Source organism: Corvus kubaryi, unplaced genomic scaffold (genome assembly GCF_017639235.1).
Source record: "Corvus kubaryi isolate FWS band 111438036 unplaced genomic scaffold, C.kubaryi_AGA036_p1.0 37354, whole genome shotgun sequence".
Classification (NCBI taxonomy): domain Eukaryota; kingdom Metazoa; phylum Chordata; class Aves; order Passeriformes; family Corvidae; genus Corvus; species Corvus kubaryi.
This window is the reverse complement of record NW_024581116.1, coordinates 12,102,206-12,119,706: the sequence shown is the minus strand read 5'-3', so window position 1 is coordinate 12,119,706 and position 17,501 is coordinate 12,102,206. Positions and strand designations below refer to the sequence as shown.

Genomic DNA, 17,501 nt, shown 5'->3' with positions numbered 1-17,501 from the left:
AAATTTATTGTTTGCAAGTAAAATGTGACAAGTGGGATGCTGAGTAAAGCTTTTGAGATCAGATGTCACAAAGGATAAGATAGGCTTTTAAATGTTACTAGTCATGACAATGCAGTACCTTGATACTGGGTCAAGACTTCCTAACAGCAAACAACATCCAGGTGTGAGTGAAATAAAAGCCCAAATACTGATTTTTTTAAAGATGAGATTTGTAGGATCTGAAAGAGTATTTTAACTTACACCTACAGTGATAGATTTTTTTACTGTTGGAAAACTTTCTTTCTGAGGAAGAATACCCTTAATAAGTTTCTAAAAAAATGGTTGTAGCAGAACAAAAGTAATTATACCGATGTGTATTTAAACAGAATATTGTGAGGGAGCTCAGGTTTTATGACTTTTCGTAATTGTATTCTGAACAGGGTAATTCTGCAAATCCTGGAAAAGAATAATCCAGTTATCTGAAGTTGCTCATTGAAAAAAAAGGAGTTATTTTGTATAATAAAATTTCTATAACCTTCATTTTTTTTAAATTAATTTTTAATTTCTTTGGGGGAGGAGAGAAGAGGGAAAGAGAAAGCCAGCATAACAAGTGCTTTCTTCTTCTGAGAACAGTGGATTTTTTTTGTAGTTATAGTATCTAATACTATAATGTATTAGATTATTTTTTTTCCATATGAAATTTTTGACTTAATGTAGTACATTAATTTATATTCATTAATTTTAAGTGATGGAAAACTATTGTTATAGCCATTCACTTGCCTGTAACAATCCAAATTTGAATAATGGGGAAAATATGAATGGAAGTTTGGTACTTCATTGATATATTAAAACTCATGTTGTGAATGACCTCCTGTGAGGCCGTACTTGGTAGCAGAGAATCAATGACTTATTTGGTGACTGACTGTTAATGCATTTTTAATGGATACTGAGATGCATTTACTGACATGATAACATCATTTTCTGTGTGTGCAATGTTCCAGAATAAAAGATGAATCTTCTTCAAGTGATGAAGACCCTAGAGCTGCCAAACAAAACCTTGGGTCATTACAAACCAACTCCAGTCATCTCTCATTATTGTCTGGAATCAGTTACAAAAAATCGCTTCGGCTCACTTCTGACCAGCTTGTGAGTTAATTTTACATTCTTGTCCTGAAATGTCATGTCTCCTACAACATGAACCTTTACTGTTATTCAGGCTTCAAAGCTTAATTAGCTCTTATGTCTTGCATTTAATTCTATCTAATTATATTTTTCAAAAAAGCCTTTTCTCTTCTCCTTTCTGTATTAAGCATGAATTATGTTCCTTGCAGCAAGTGCTGGGGTTTGGAGATGGGATCTTTAGAAAAATACCAAATTAAATTCCAAATTGTGTATTTGTCACCTGAGTAAGTGTATTGGAACCACATCCTTTCTTGTAGTAGGTGAAACGTGTATATGTTAACAGGTCTCTTTTCTTTCTCCCTCGTCTCTTTTCCTTTTCTCTCATGTGTAGGCAGGTTTGTAGGCATTTTGCATAAATAAAGTTTTCTGTTAGTAACTTCTGAAAGAGCTACTTGTGAATTTACTGAGGCCAAGCTATTTATTTCTTTGGAGCTTATTAATTTCTTTGACGCCAATTCTCTTCCTCTGTGACAAAGGTGTTTTGACTGATGACAAAACTGTTACAGTTTTGTGTTCTGTAAGTTTCAATTTGATCTGGAAAAATGGGCTACTTTAGGGAAATACTTCTTGTCATCTTAGGTACAGATAATTAATTTTCTGAAGGAAACCCAAACAAGGTGTACAGCATTTAACAGCCTATCACTCACTGCCTAGATAATTTGTAAGAAATGCTGAGTTTTTTCCAAGAGACAGATGGGATGTGTCGGTAATTTTCTATAGGAAAGAGAAAGCAGGGGTTACGCAAATAAAATGTGACTTTTCAGTCTCAGAAACCTTGCAAAAATTAGCTGAAGCTAAAACTGCTCTTAAATTGGTTTCTTAATGAAACAGTGGGTGAGACTTATCAGTTACCCATCAGTTGTTGTGTTCTCACCGCCTTTTCACTTTTTAACTAATTGAAAAGTTGCAGTGAAAGATAACAAAGAAAAAGATATACTAAGAGTGTTAAATTTGTACAGGTCTTGGGAAAATGAACAGTTAGGTCATCAAATAGAATCAAATCAGTAGCCTCTTGTTCCACATATCACTAAGCAGCACAGGAGACAGTGGAGGGCATCAAAGTGGGAGAGTTAAGGATATTTAGTGTCGGCTGAAGGATAATGGTTCATCTGGTGTGTGGGGTCGGTTATTGTATGAAAGAGATGTAATACTGTAGATCACAAATCCCCATAGAAAAGCTCTTAATTAGAGTTTATGGAACTTCTTGTTACTCACATTTCTCTCTGCATATATATCTGTCTTTCAGAATAGGAAACCCTCATAGATGGTCTCTATTCCATCATTTGTTACTGTTTATGTGAATATTTGGGGATGGTTTTTTTTTTAATATACCTGATAGTGAAACAGAACTTTTTTATTTATTTTGTTCTGTTCTGTAAATCAATGCCTTATATACACCACACAGGGTAAGCTGCTGCTGTTGTTGTTTATAATAGCTCTGCTGAAAGCAATAAAATTCAGTGTGACCAAATTGGGATGACTGGTTGGGTGCCACGTGCCCAACCAAGCCACTCTATCACTCCCCTTCTCAGTGGGATGCAGGAGAGAACATAAGGTGGATAAGCAAAGAGAAAAACAAGTTTATTCTCTACTTCCCACCAGTGAGGGATGTTTAGCCACTTCCCAGAAAGGAGGGCTTCAGCTCTGGAAGGCAAACATTGTAAAATAACAACGACACCCGTTCCTCCTCCTTTCCTTAATTTTTATATCTGAGCTGATGTTGTATGGTATGGAATACCCCTCTGGTTAGTTTGGGTCATCTCTCCAGGTTATGTCCCCTCCCAGGATCCTGCCCAGTCCCAGCCCCTTGATGTGGATGGAATGTTAGAGAGACTGTGCTGATGCTGTGTTACCAACACCTTTCCAGCTGCCCGTGCAAAGCACAGCACTGTGAGGGCTGCTGTGGGGAAACAAACTCCAGCTCAGTCAGACCCAAAACAATTTCCACCCCTTATTCCATATCATTTGTATCCTACTCAGTTCCCACATAACTGATGTATCTTCTAACTGTTCCATTGTATTTATTTCTCATTACTGAAATCCCTTTTTACCCACACATACAACTTAACCATGTTCTTAAACCATCTCTATACCAAACATACGTTTTCTTTAACTACTATCCCATCCTTTCACAGGTACATATTACTTTCCTGTTTCATGGGCTTCCTCCATCCCTCCAGATCCATGAGGTGGGCTCCATTCCATCAGGATGGGTGTTTAGGACAGGAAAGCAGCACACTTGATTGTTGGGCACTGACCCTGGTGCAGCTTGGGTCATCGTCACATTCCCCTTGCTCCTCACCAAGTTCATTCTTCATCAGTTCATGTCATTCATGCTACTTTGCTTCCTGCAACATACAACTTATACCACAGATTATTTTTCCCCCAAGGTTAAATATCCTATCCTTCTGCATCACCTTCCAAGGAAACCCTGGTCTTTGGGCAAAAACAGTCCCACAAATGGGTTTGCTTTTATGGGAGGGGAAATCCACACCAGCTTCCCCAGCCAAATACACCAAGGCAATGATCATGTGTGGCTTTTACACTGTGTCCATTTCACATGTTCAGTTTGTTGTTCATCTTGCTGATAATGTCTTGCAGAAAAGCTTAAAGCTCAAGAATGGCCCCAATGATGTGACCTTTAGTGTCACAACCCAGTATCAAGGCACTTGCCGCTGTGAAGGCACTATTTACCTATGGAATTGGGACGATAAAGTTGTTATTTCTGACATCGATGGAACAATCACACGGTGAGTTCATGAACAGGGAGAGACTTCATATGCAAGGACAAATTGCCTTTCAGTCTAAAGGAAAGCATAATTAACAGGGAATGGTAATCACAGAATCTTCATATTCCAGTGTTTTGGGAGGTTTTGTTTCTTGGTTTTGGTTTATTTTTTTTAAATTTGTCTTTCAAACAATATAATAATCTTTAGCTGAATTCTTAGTTTAATAGACACATGCCATGTGTGCCCATTATTTGTCACCTGTTGGTGTTTCACAACAGTATTTACAGCAGTATTGGAGGACCTTCTTCAAAATCCTAACTGTTTTGTTGCATCATACTTATGAAGTATTAATTAAAAGAATTTGTTAAATATGAAGGAGTAATTAAAAAGAAGAAACATGTGAATTTTGTTTTAAATGGCATCCATAGGGCATTCCAGTGATAGGCATTATTATCTAGTAGACTAGACTCCAAAATCAATATCAGAATTAGAATCTGATGAAAAGTTTCAGATTAGTACTTTGGGTAAAACTCAAAATTTTGCAGTGACCAAAATGATTCACTGACTTGCTGGTTTCTATTTATTTAGTGTATTTAACACTGGTGAAAACAATTGTGTGTGGAACAGGGAAAGCACAAAATAAAAATACAGGCATTATCTTTTGAAGTGAGGTGTTTAGATTTGTTTTGAAATCAATTTCTTTCAAAATCAAACTTAGTTATATCTAATTAGGAGAAAGAACAAGGAAAAGTAATTTTCAAGAGCAATCTGGGAGAAATTAAAATACTTGATTTAAACTGAAATTCTTTCTTGTGATTTACCCATTGTATGTCAAACTTCTCATTTGGTGCCAATGTAAATTAACATCTCTCCCCACTTTGTTTTCTTAAGCTTCAAGTAAATTGAGTGGAATCTATTCTCTCTGCTATTGATTTGCCCTGAGTTCCTGAATCACTTTACCTTACAATGCCAATGCAAATCCATCCTAAGTCACTGCCCAGTATTTTTTTCTCTAAGATGGAAATTATTCAGGGTGTGGACTTCTTGCTGTGTGTCTGTACAATGCTTTGTCAAGCAAGATGCTAATTTGCACTAATTGTTACTATGGCGTAAATAAATTTCTCTCATATGAAGTGGGAAACACATTGAAGCCAGAATAAATATTTCAAAATAGTTTATACCTGACCAACTCCTGGCTTAATGTGGAGAAGTTAGTTTGAAGTAAGCTAGAATGTGATTTACCTTATAGTTTCAATTCCCCATAAATTTCCCTTATGGGTAGGTTTGGTTTATTTAGAAAACATTTACTATAAACCTCAAAAAGCTTGCTTAGCACTGGTGGCCTCCTAGAGGTCTGATTGATGGCCTGTGTGCTGTAACTTCCATATTATCTTGTGGGGCACAAGCTTATCCACCTTGGGGCACAGGAGTAATTAAAACAACATGGCCAAGGATGAGCATGTCAGTCTATCTCAAAAAAGAGGGGAATAAAATAATTCTCTTCTGATGACAATCCGTCCCTTACAGAAAACCTTATTTTCATTTGCAGCTAGCCAAGTAAGTTAGTGGGATTTGTATTAGACGTGACTGTTAGTATAAGTTTTGGGGTTTTTTTTTCAGTTCAGTTACACTGTTTTTTCCTTTTTTCAGGTCAGATACCTTAGGTCATATTTTGCCAACTCTTGGCAAAGACTGGACACACCAAGGGATTGCGAAGTTGTACCATAAAGTGAGCCAGTGAGTATTCAGTAAATCTGTTCATGCATCTGTGGCTTGTTTGTGTTTATTCATTTGCACATAGAAATTAAAATTTCTCTAGGCTTCTCTTTATGTATATGGGTGACAATTTCATCAATATCTTGTCGCTTGAGTGATGCTGGCACAGTGTAAACATCTGCTGCATGATATCCAGAGCAAAACCTGCTTTGTGATATCAAAAGCAAAAGCTTCTTATCTGTGAGTGATGATTGCTCTTCCAGCCACCCCGAACACACACAGATGGTTAGTTCCGAAGTAGTAATTTGAATGAGTTATGTAGTTGCAGCAAGCGTGACTTTCTTGGAAACTGGGAATTGCAGCAGTATTAATCATAAGATGCTAATACACCTTCCTTTCACTCTTTGTTGAGGAGATGGTGAAATGCACAAAGACTCTGTGGCCCAGGGTGGTCACTGTAGCTGGAATTCTTCTTGCTAAATTTCGCTTACCTGGAGTTGTAGCATATGGGATGAATCTGTTTGGGGGAGTTCCCTTTCTTTCCAGTGAGTTAGAAAGCGAGTTCAGTGAAACAGCTTTGATTTGAGCTGTCTAAACATCAGGCTTCTAGTCAAGAAAGATAAATCTCATCCTTAAAGAGCAGCACAATGTCTTATCTTGACTAGAAATCTATCCATTTTGGATACTCGCTGCTAATATTTTATTTGTTGTATAAGTGACGATGAGCTTCAAAGACATTGATGATGATCTTCTGCTGATTGTGTAATTTATTTTATTTCTGTATGTAAGTGTTGCTAACCCGTTGTTAAATTGCAAGGTCAGGAAGGATCAGTCTTAAAGTAGTTTTGTGTCATTGGTTAACTTTGAGAGTAGGCAATAAATAAAAGTTGCTTAAAGTGCAATTTAAAGTTACTGAAATCAGTAAGGATCATGCTGTGAAGGGCCTAAGGAAAAGGCTTTAACCTGACAACATCAGTGCTTTAGCTGCTGTATTAGAGCCCAGTAACTCACCTGCACTGATGCCTGCTGGTCTACAGTGATAAATACCTTCCATGCCACTGGAGCAGGTAAAGGACGTGGATTCATCTTGTTTACTTGTGGCTTTTACATCCTGTGTAATCCTTGGAGAAAGACGGGCATCTTCAAAAAGTAGCTCAATGTACCTGCGATTTAACCATGTTTAGAAAAAAATACCCTTTTCCCATTAGCTCTTGAAGAAATATCAGGCAACAGTATATCAGCTCTGCTTTAGGTCAATTAATGTCATTAACATTATATCCAGGTATGACCTAGAGCAATTTATTCCAACAAAATGGGGATGTTTCTTCTGATGAATATGAACAGGAGAGAGACTGTACCAGCTCATGTGTGGTGATGTGTGGGAATGCCTCCAGGTGAGCAAGGCTTGTGCAAAAGTACAGGTGTACTGTTGGTTCCCTGGATACATTTTGCAATATGGTCAAGCCATTGTGTACACTGGAAGATCAAAGACAGAGCATGGTGATTTTTGTAATTACCCATTGAGAGAAAAAAAGGAAATGAGGAAAAATGAATTGATGTCTGAATGGGATCAGATGAAGTATCTGATTTTAATTTTTACAAGGAGGATTACTGATTGCTGTTTCCTTTTATTGCATTAATGTCAGCTTTTCTTATATATTCAGATTACCATAAATGTTTGAAGAGCCTCTGGTACACATCACAACTCTCCTCATAGCTAATCTGATTTGTTTTGTGTACTAGGGTTATGCTAAGGTTCGTTTATTGCTTTTTGTTTTACATGGATGATGAATTATAAATTATGGATGATGGAATCTAAATTATGCCAGAGACACTTGTCTGCACGTTAGACATACGTGTTCACAGAAAAGACAGGACAGCCTGGGAATTCACATGCTGAGTTCTGTGTATAACCTCTGCATTACATTTGGTGAAAATGTTAATTAATTTTTTTAATTGCAGTTGTTATTTTTGTGCCTGCCAGCCTTATCAGTTGTTAGGGCTTTGATGATAATAAACATAGGGGGAAAAATAGATTTGAGTCATGTTGGTTTTCAAATTACTGAGTTAATTGTGTCGTGGCAGATATTACAGCTGAACACCATATAAATGCTTAATAGTTAGATCTAATGACCATGCATGCACTGAATACAGTATTTCTTTATTTTATGAACAGTAATTTTTTAATAGGAATTGGAAAGTAAGCTGCTATTAAGTTGAACTAATATCAGATAGGATTCTGTTCTATCATGAACAGAACCAAAGGCAACCTGTGATTTATGCCAAAACTTTTATTTCAGTGTCAAGTTAAAGATTACTTTTCATGCTGTCTTTTGAAGCTCAAATTTGTTCCAGCTTGAGGAAATGTGTTACTGCTGCATGTCTTTTCTTGCAGAGGCCTGAGAGGCAGGAATGCAACACTGTTAATACAGCAAAGGCCAATATACTATTGCTTGCCAAGTGTTTTCCTCTTCACAGATATTGTTTTATTTAATTCTAAGGACAGTGCTTCCACCACACAGGGGTGGAAAGGAAACCATAACGATTCATAAGTCCTGAGAGGAGCAGAGATAAATGAGCCCTCTTTAGGTGTAATCACTAAATGCAGCAGGGCTAGATGCATTTAATTATCCAGTTTTCTGGCATAAAGGTTTTTACTCCTTTTAAATTAAGTCTAGGTTAAACATAAGTCTATTTAAGAGTCATGATTTGATTCATGTGAAGTAAACCCACAAAATTATTAATATCTAAACACCTGCTTTATTTTTACAGTAGTTTCTTCTTTTATATCTGCTCACAGAAATGGATATAAATTTTTATACTGCTCAGCACGTGCTATTGGAATGGCAGGCATGACCAGAGGATACTTGCACTGGGTCAATGAAAGAGGAACTGTGCTGCCTCAGGGGCCGGTTTTGTTGAGTCCAAGCAGCCTATTCTCAGCTCTTCACAGGTAATGCAATTTCACTTTTACACAGAAGGAAACTCTGAGATTGGTGGAGGCTGAATTATCAGCTTTTTCAAATGAGAGTGCTTGAAATAATTTTTTTTTTTTTTTAACATATTGGTGCAAAATTTAATTAAGAAGAAATTTTGTTAGAGAAAAACCAAAATTCATTAGATACTCACTATCTATTTTTTGCTTAGTTTATATATTAGATATATATTGAGGCACAGCTGTGTTCACTGTTTACCAATATGTACTGCTTGGTGACTTCATGTGTTTAACATACTGTGTTAATATTTAGCTATGGGAGAAATGTGGACATTTTCATAGCAATCACTCTTGTCTTCACCTGTAAGGTGTTCCAATTGGCTTAAATATATTTTTGTGGAAGGTTATTTCTTGGCGGGTTTTGAAGAAATTAATGTGAAAACGAAATTAACTTTTTATACGCCTGACTGCACTGTGGGATTCTGTGAGGACAATGTTACCTTTTCTAGGTGTTGAACTGCAGTGAGTGAATAATAATAGCACAGATTATGAATATTGTACCTTCTGCCTAATTCAGTGAAGCATGTCAAGTGATTGCTGAAAATATTTTAAGCTGTTAAAAGCTGCTGTGACAGGATATATTTCATTAGAATTTTTAATGGTAGGTTGTTCAGATGCTCTCCTGATTGAGTGACATGCTACAGCTGTCTTACCAGTCATGTTCTAAAGATAAGAAACCGTGGAGGTATTACAGTGCACTTCTCAGACTGATTAAGTAATAAATGCAGTAAAAGGGTAGTTACTGTTATCTTATGCTCCTCATATCTAGAAATACATTTTAAGTGATACTCTTTTTGGTATCTTGTTCAGACTAAGGAATGCCCATCTTTCAGTGTACACTGTTGTAACTGCTGAGGTGTGTGGGCAATAAATTACTTCATTGTTATCCATAGATTTAATCCTTGTAGTTTTGAGATCAGGTGCATATGAGACTGAGGAAAGGTGGTTTTATTCGTCTTTTGCATATTCTCAGACATTGATTTATACAGCGATCTGCTGTTCCAAAGGGCTGCTTTACTCCTATGAAGCTTCTGTACTATTCACATCTTCCTTGACATATGTGTTGGTGCTAGGATCTTGGATTCTGAGCTTCTTAAGTGCTTTTGTGTCATGCTGGCATCTTCCTATGTTATGGGAACTCCAGACTCTGCCACCTGTTCAGTCTTCTTGCCAAGAGAAGCTGTTGTGAAAGGGCTTTTGCCCAGAGATGAGAGAACTCCTCTGTTCATTAATGAATTCTGTATTCTGTGAGGAGCAGTTGAAGAGAAATAGAAGATTCCTTTATTCCTTAACTTTTGCTAATTAGCAGTGGTGGAGAACCTGATTGGAATTCTGTCTTAACAGGCTGAGGTGCTTCTAGCACATATGGTGATTGCAATCCTTTTAAAAATAAAATCTAAAAAGAAGCACCATAAACAGTGAAGGCTAATATAATCTGTGAATCATTCTGCAGTTCTCAGGAGGCAGTTTACTTGATGACAGTTTATGCCTCATAAGGATTGATTTAGCAGCTACTCTCTGTAAACCACCGTCCATGCTCAGTAGCCATCTTTGTAACATAGGTTTCAGTAGAAGTTCCCTTGTTTCAGAGGCTTTATTTACTGTGCCCATTATGTAAGCTTGGGAGTAGTGTTTTGTCTTCATGGGCACTCTGACTTCTAAAAGATTTATTGGAGAAGGGTGGGTGCTATGCAGTAGTATCTAGCTAAGTAAAAACGTTGAATAAAGAAAACAAAATGGTTTGTGGTGTATTTCATGTGTACTTACTCATCTTCTCTTTTCTGTCATTTCAGGGAGGTTATAGAAAAGAAGCCAGAGAAATTTAAAGTTCAGTGTTTGACAGACATCAAAAATTTGTTTTATCCCAACACAGAACCCTTTTATGCTGCTTTTGGAAACAGACCTGCTGTAAGTAAGAGCTGAATTTATTTCTATTGCAGAGAACAGAAAGGCTGCTGTTATTTCATGGTTCTGTTATATTAGAACCTAGAAGCTTTAAATGACAATTAGGAACATTTTATTAGGCCCTGTGCAAAAGAAAATACTAAGGTTCTTCCTCAAAAATACCATGATGTAGGATTCAGAGATGAAAGAGCATCAAAGTAACTTTGTTATATCTGCATAAACTAGCAGTTAAGCTTGTGTAGAAACACTGATCTCATTTTAATCCACAAAGCTACAGCGTCAGTGAGATACCTGTGGGCAGACAGAAAGTATTTCAGATTAATATTGGTGGGACTCTCAAAAGACCTTGGATGTCCTATTGGAGTCAAAAGATTCTACTTTTTATGGAAAATGATATATTTGACATGGAGAAGGGAAGACAGATCTCAGTCACCTGTTGGAAGGCTGGATATTTGGGCTATAGACAGCTCCTGCCCTGGGCCAAAGAATGCTGTTATGCATCTAGAAAAGGAAACAGTCTCACAGGCTTGGGCTGAGGTGGGGACCCTGGCATGAGATTATCCTTTCTTTAAAAGGGACTATTATGTCAGAGATGACAGGAGGTCCTCACTGTCCCATTGCTATATTGAATTGTTATATCATAGGCAGCTTAATTTCCGTTATCAAGGCTCCTTTAAACATATGATTCTGAAATAACGTTTTAAAAACCTCTGTGATGTTGTATTATGGATAATAACTACCTCTAGTTCCAGTTTTTTGAACCTCAGGGAAACATGCATTAAAATAATGATTTTCTTTCAATAAAATTTCAAGTAAAACTGTAAGTTACTATTTCAAAAGTAATTACTGGTAGCTCACTCCCATGCTTGGTGCCAGAGTCCAGGCTTCAGGTGTGCTGCGATGTGCTTATGGCTTTGTGAAGCTCAGGATCACAGCTTTCTCAATTTTCTGCTCTGGGTTTTCTGTTTTGGTTTGATTTTTCCAAGAGTAAACTCAGGGAAATTTCTGTACACATGGATGTTATAGGTGTAGACAGTGTGTGAACTGCCATGATGATGAATTTTTGAAGTGATGATGAATTTTTGTTCAGGTACTTAATTTTTTGGAACAGTCTTTACAATGTAGATATAAAAATAAACTTTTGTCTTCATTAACATTCCAGTTTTTCACCACCTTGGCTTTTAAAACCATGATTTATATTAGCAAAATGGAAATTGTTTTTGCTCTAATCTTCTGGGAGATATTTTTAACTTTGGTTTTGTCAGGCTTTTCTTCAGAACAGATCAAAACTTATTAATTGTTTTCCTTAACAATCTGAATTTCTTAGAAGACATTCTTAATTCTTACACCAAAATGTACTTCCCATAGTTGTATCTGCATTACCTGCTGTGGCTCTCTGATGCTGTTTTGGCATGTATTTCTTGCTTTCCCTTCTTTTCCCCTTTCTCTGACATGAAGTATGGCGTATGGGTATGGCACAAATCTGAACTTGGGAGCTAAGTGATGGCTTTGTTATAGACAAATTTGTTATGAATTTTATGACCTTAAAAATAATTTCTGTTTTATGTGTCAGTTACATTTTAACCTCTGTATGCTGTTGTAACATACTTGGTACAATGCACACAGGACTTCAAATATGCTCTGAAAGGAAAATGAAGGTGCTAATGCTTTTACACCAAATATCACTAGTTTTTTACTGAATGTTGTTGTTGTGTCAAGGGAAGTTACTGAAAAAATTAACATGATTTTGGTAACAATTTAAACTCAAGTGGCAAACTTCTTATCTATCAGCAAATGATCTGTTTCATGAACATTTCATTAGATTGACCTCATTTGTAACATAATGGAGAATTTCAGGCACACAATAACTAGGTAAATTAAGTACCAGTTCTCTGTACATATGTTCTTTTGTGTAATATATTCCAGCAAGATTACACATGATTTTGCAAAGGCAGAATCATGATTTTTCTTTTATTTTCTTTTTAGGATGTTTATTCTTATAAACAAGTGGGGGTTTCTTTAAACAGGATATTTACGGTTAACCCCAAAGGAGAACTTATACAAGAACATGCAAAGACAAACATCTCATCGTAAGTAATCTCTTATCCCTAAGAGTTTATGGACTAAATTAATTTGCTGTGCTAACTTAAGACTCAAGTTGCCCAAAGATCCGTTCAGCTTTAGTAATTAAAGGTTCCTTAGAATACTTCAAACAAAACAAAAAAGATTGAGAATAAAATACAGACTTTCCACTTCCCTTCAGTTAAACTGACAAAACCAATTTTTTTGTGCTTAGTATAATATATTCCATCTATTTTAATCATGTAGAAGATTTAGAAGTAGATGATTTAGTCTGCATAAAAGTGAGACTCACTAGTTTACTGACTCCAGCTGCCTTTTCCTGGCCTTTTCAAAATTTCCTTTTCCTGGATCTCCTATCTAGAAGAGCCAGAAAACAAAACCTGAAGAGAGGGTCGAGTGCTTCCAGCAAGGTGCTTAGGCACTGGTAACCCCTAACACTGGAATGGCCTTTAGTAATGTTAAGTGTTAGTGTCCTTAATTGAAGGGGAGCCATATGTGTATAAAATATGAATAATCAGTTGAGCAGGGAGCTGCTTGAGCCAAGCTGGACAGAAATGGAGAAGCAGAATGTGGTGCTTGAATATTTTAGCAGATGATCTGGGTGTAAAATGGCATCTGTGTCTCACTAGGTAAGTATCACTTGTTAGAACAAATGTATTAGAATTAATTTTTTACCCGAACTGTGAATCCTTTCTGGAAGCTGGGCACCAAAATTAAATTCAGTTCAATTCCTTTGAGGAGGTTGACTTGTCCACCTTGTCTGTTTTGTAAATGTAGTCATGCCTTAGTGGTTGGGGACTTAAGAAAGTTCAAAATAAGTTGATCTGAAATGGTTCAGCATACTTTTAATTTTTTTATTTCCCAGCTATGTCAGACTCTGTGAAGTGGTAGATCACATTTTCCCTTTGCTGAAAAGAAGCCATTCTTCAGACTTCCCTTGTTCTGACACCTACAGCCAGTTCACCTACTGGAGAGAACCTCTGCCGCCATTTGAAACTCAGGATGTACATCCAGCCTCATCTTAACCCCATCTCCAAATTGTTGGTCTCACCTCAAAGAATGGGTTGGTTTGTGTTGCAAGGACACCACTTGGCTTTTGCTGTTGACAGTTCAGTTGGAATCTGTGAAGTTGTGAGCATTGTATTCTTTTGTTGTGAGCAGACTTAGGAATGCTTTTTCATACTTAGTCACGTTTCCAGACAAGAGGAGTCTTGCTAGGGATAGGAGTTGCGTTTCTAGGTCCTCAAATTCTGCTATGCACTTTCATTATATGAGGTCAATTAAAAGTGATGTTGGAGTTGCAGTTAAACATGCTGCAAGGTTGTAAAGTGGTTCCATGTCTGTTCTGCATCACTGAAGCCATCTTTCATCCTGTCAGAACCCCTTGCCAGTAAGGGAGCTAAAGGTGCTCACCATTCCTGACATGATCTGGTGACACGGACAGGGATTGTAATCCATATATCAAAATTCTTCTCTCTGAAGGAGTAAATGATTCTTTCCCTCTCCCCTTGCTTGACCAACAACTGTTTGTTTAAGAGTTGATTACTGGTCTAGATCCTCAGCAGATGTAAATCAGTGTAGCTGTCAAAACCAATTGAGCTGTGTTTGATTTATTCCAGCCTGTTTTGACATGGGACATTTCTGAGGAAATAAATTATGTGTAATCTAAATAGAAAGTAAATGAAATAGGATGGCCAGATTCTTCCAGTCTTTCTCAGTTTGAGAATCATGCTTCAAGAGTAGCTTTTTGGATCAAGGTAAATGTGCAAGTGGAAGATCCAGGCCACTTTGGATAGTGCCCACCTTACTGGAGTGGGTGATTTTCAGTAAACACATCTTTCACATGCACTGTGTGCTGAGATTGAAGATTTGTTACTGAGCCAAAAACAGTGAGGATTTTATCAAAATGGAATAGTTTTGTTTGAAATATTATTTTGATTAAAATGTGAATTTTGATGCTGGTGAATGATGCATCTCAGGTTTTTACTATATGGATTTTTTTGCTTTGTTTTGTATCATAAAGAATGGATACTTTTAGTGCAATTTACTCTCCTTTAAGGTAATGAAATCTCCTCTTTTTTTGGTTTTTTTTTTTTTTCCTTACTTATCCAGACACAAGCTGTAGATATTGCTTTTGACAGCCTTAAGACTAAACTGTGTGCACTAAAAGCAATACTGTGGATCAGTTGATAACATTTTCTAAATGGTCTGCCTTTACACAATGTGGTACTTAAAATATGGACTCCAAGTGCCCACATGCCAAATGATTTCACATGTGTTGTAGTTAGGAAAGAAACTCTCTTTTTCTTTTGAAATATATAGAAGAGTCTAATTGCTCTTTGAAACACCGAAGATGGCATCCTGGGATTCTATGTACGTTGTATTTCAGTATGGCTACACTGGTGGTTCACAAGCTGTGGTCTTTGCCGCCTTGTGATCTGAGGCTGTGGTACGTGTTTTGCAGCTGCTTTGTAGTGTTTTCACTTAAGAGTTTAATAACAGGAAGGCAGAGTGGTCCAGGAGAAATTTTAGGATGTGATTATGGTTGTTTAGCACCCAGAAATTTGGAAGTGGTTGCTCTGTATCACATTTGTTCTGTAACAACAAATTCTGGTTTTGCATGTCAAGAGTGATAGCAATATAGATAGGATGGTAACTCTCTGGTAGGGGTTTTCTAAGGTTTACTCCAGAAGACTTTATGTGGGATGTTAGTGGGCCAGTTTATGTTTTCTCTGTGCCTTCAGCAGTAATGAAAACAAGCGCAGTTCTTTACACAGATGCAGTGAGCAGTGGAGAGCCCTCCCTAAGTCTTCCTTTCACACGAACCTTGCTGCTTCAGGCAAAATGAATGTCCACTTTGGACATACCAGGATTAGACACAAAGAGGAAGAAATGGGTGTTTGACAACCCAGACTGACTGTGTTCTCTTGAAAGTTTAAAGAAAATGCGAATATCTTTTTACTTAAAGGTGTAAGAAATATGGGTGGATTTTTTGAAAGACAATCAGTGGGGATTGCAGATTGCCAAACTGAGATGGTTGCATCTCTAAATATAGCCACACTTTCCTTTAATTATCTATTAATACTTGTCATTAATGATTGAATAAATGGATGAATGTACTAGCTAGCTGCATCCTGCTTAAATTCAGTTTTGGTAAAGGCCTATTTCAATCCGTTTATTATGCAAAATAAATAAAATAAAATCAACCCTTCTCTTCAGTGAAAGGCTGTCAGTTTTGTGGTTTTTATCCTTAACTGTAGGTAAAATCTGTTTTCCCACGATACTACACATAGCCACTCCCATCAGAAAAGATGGTCCCTGAAAGTTCTCCACAATTAAAGCCTGTGATACATTTATGTGTAACTTAATAAATAGGGTAATTTATGTGTAACTTAATAAATCCAGGGTTGTTTGTTGCCTTTAGTATTTAAAACCAAATGATAGCGTGAATGAGGAACTGTTTTAATTCTGTCATATTGTGGCCACAGTGCAGCACTGGTACAGGTAACCCTGAGGTGCTGCAGAATTTGTCCCAGAGTTTTTTAAGACTTGGTTAAACAGGGTTATGGCTGACTTGATCTCGTGTTAGTAACTATCTCCTTCAAGGCTGAAGTTGGACTGCAGGACCTCCAGGGGTCTCTTCTGACCAACATTTCTGTGATTCTGTGACGTTCAGCACTTCACTTCTGACTTGCTGTATCCCCCTTTGTATCCAAAATTGAAATATAACTGAACAGTATCAGGAATGTGTGTTTCTGTAACTTTTATCAAATTTACTAACAAAAAAGACACTTATATGAAAATCAAGAGTTTGACCTGCTAGAAACATCACCATACACTTCCAGAAAGTGTAAGACATTTTGATGTGGTTGATGATTAATTTTAGCATAATATTTAAACTGCTTTAATTCATGTAGAAGAAAAAGGGATGGTTTAAAAAATTGCTACTCTTTCTGTGAAAGAAAAAAATTCAACCTTGCTTGTGGTGTAATGCTGTTTTTTGTTACAGAAAGAATATGTTAATATAAGTATGCAGACACATTAAATCACAGTATATTCTATTCATGCAATACGCAGAAACTAGAACATGCAGCAATGAGGAGTGACTTATGTTTATTTTCTTGAAGCTGATGACCACACCATTCCTAGCTATGTCAGGGGAGGGAGGAATGTTGTGCTTGTGGCATTGGTTATGCTGAAGATAAATGTTACTGCTGTAATTTGGGGAAGGAGGAAAAAGAGGTATTGGGTATTTTTTATTTGTAGATACGGTTTGTTATTATTTGAAAGCCTATTTATATACAGTGTTTACTCTGTATATGTATGTGCTACTGCAGTGATGAAAATAATTTTAACACTTCATTTTGATCTGCTGAATGCAACAAGGGTAGAAATATATATTGTAATAAAGGTGAAATGAATTTTTTCCTGACTTTTCTATTTTTCTGTATTCTTTGATAATGGCAGAGTGCTTTTGCAGAACTGCTGAACCTGTAAAGCATACCTTTTATATCTCCAGTCTCCACTGCCTGTTTCTTACTGGGGCTATCCAGTGTAACTTGCATTATTTTTGCTGTTTGGCTGCAGTGTTCTACCCAGAGCCTTTTAAAACTGGAAGTGTTTACTGAGGGAGACAGGGTCAGGATCTGGGCTCTGTCTGTTTTGGGATATCGGAACAGCACCTTGGAGCCAGGAGCAACCATACAGGAACTGGAATAAATTGGAGCAGTCAGGAATCCTATCCCACCCCAGAATTTTTTGAATATTCCTTTTGTCTAATTCCTAGTGTGACCTAAGCAAAAACTAGCCATCTGTTTTGAATGGGGATGTTGTCATTCATGGCAATGAGATCAAATAGCCTTTTTTTGGGGGGGCTCCTCTTCTTTGACACTGCCCATCCTGCTGGAGAAAAG

At 37.0% G+C, this 17,501-nt stretch overlaps 1 protein-coding gene across 3 annotated transcripts in view; it reads left to right on the top strand.

Moving 5' to 3' along the window:
• Positions 1–17,020, top strand: part of LPIN1 (lipin 1) — a 57,503-nt gene extending 40,483 nt beyond the window's left edge. For all 3 annotated transcript variants that reach the window (XM_042032978.1, XM_042032979.1, XM_042032980.1), the window contains 7 exons: positions 981–1,125; positions 3,763–3,911; positions 5,541–5,627; positions 8,407–8,559; positions 10,395–10,509; positions 12,493–12,596; positions 13,454–17,020. In XM_042032978.1, the coding sequence (XP_041888912.1) occupies positions 981–1,125; positions 3,763–3,911; positions 5,541–5,627; positions 8,407–8,559; positions 10,395–10,509; positions 12,493–12,596; positions 13,454–13,613 (913 nt within the window). In that variant the 3' untranslated portion in view covers positions 13,614–17,020. The remainder of the gene's footprint in view (positions 1–980; positions 1,126–3,762; positions 3,912–5,540; positions 5,628–8,406; positions 8,560–10,394; positions 10,510–12,492; positions 12,597–13,453) is intronic.
• The last annotated feature ends 481 nt before the right edge of the window (positions 17,021–17,501 follow it).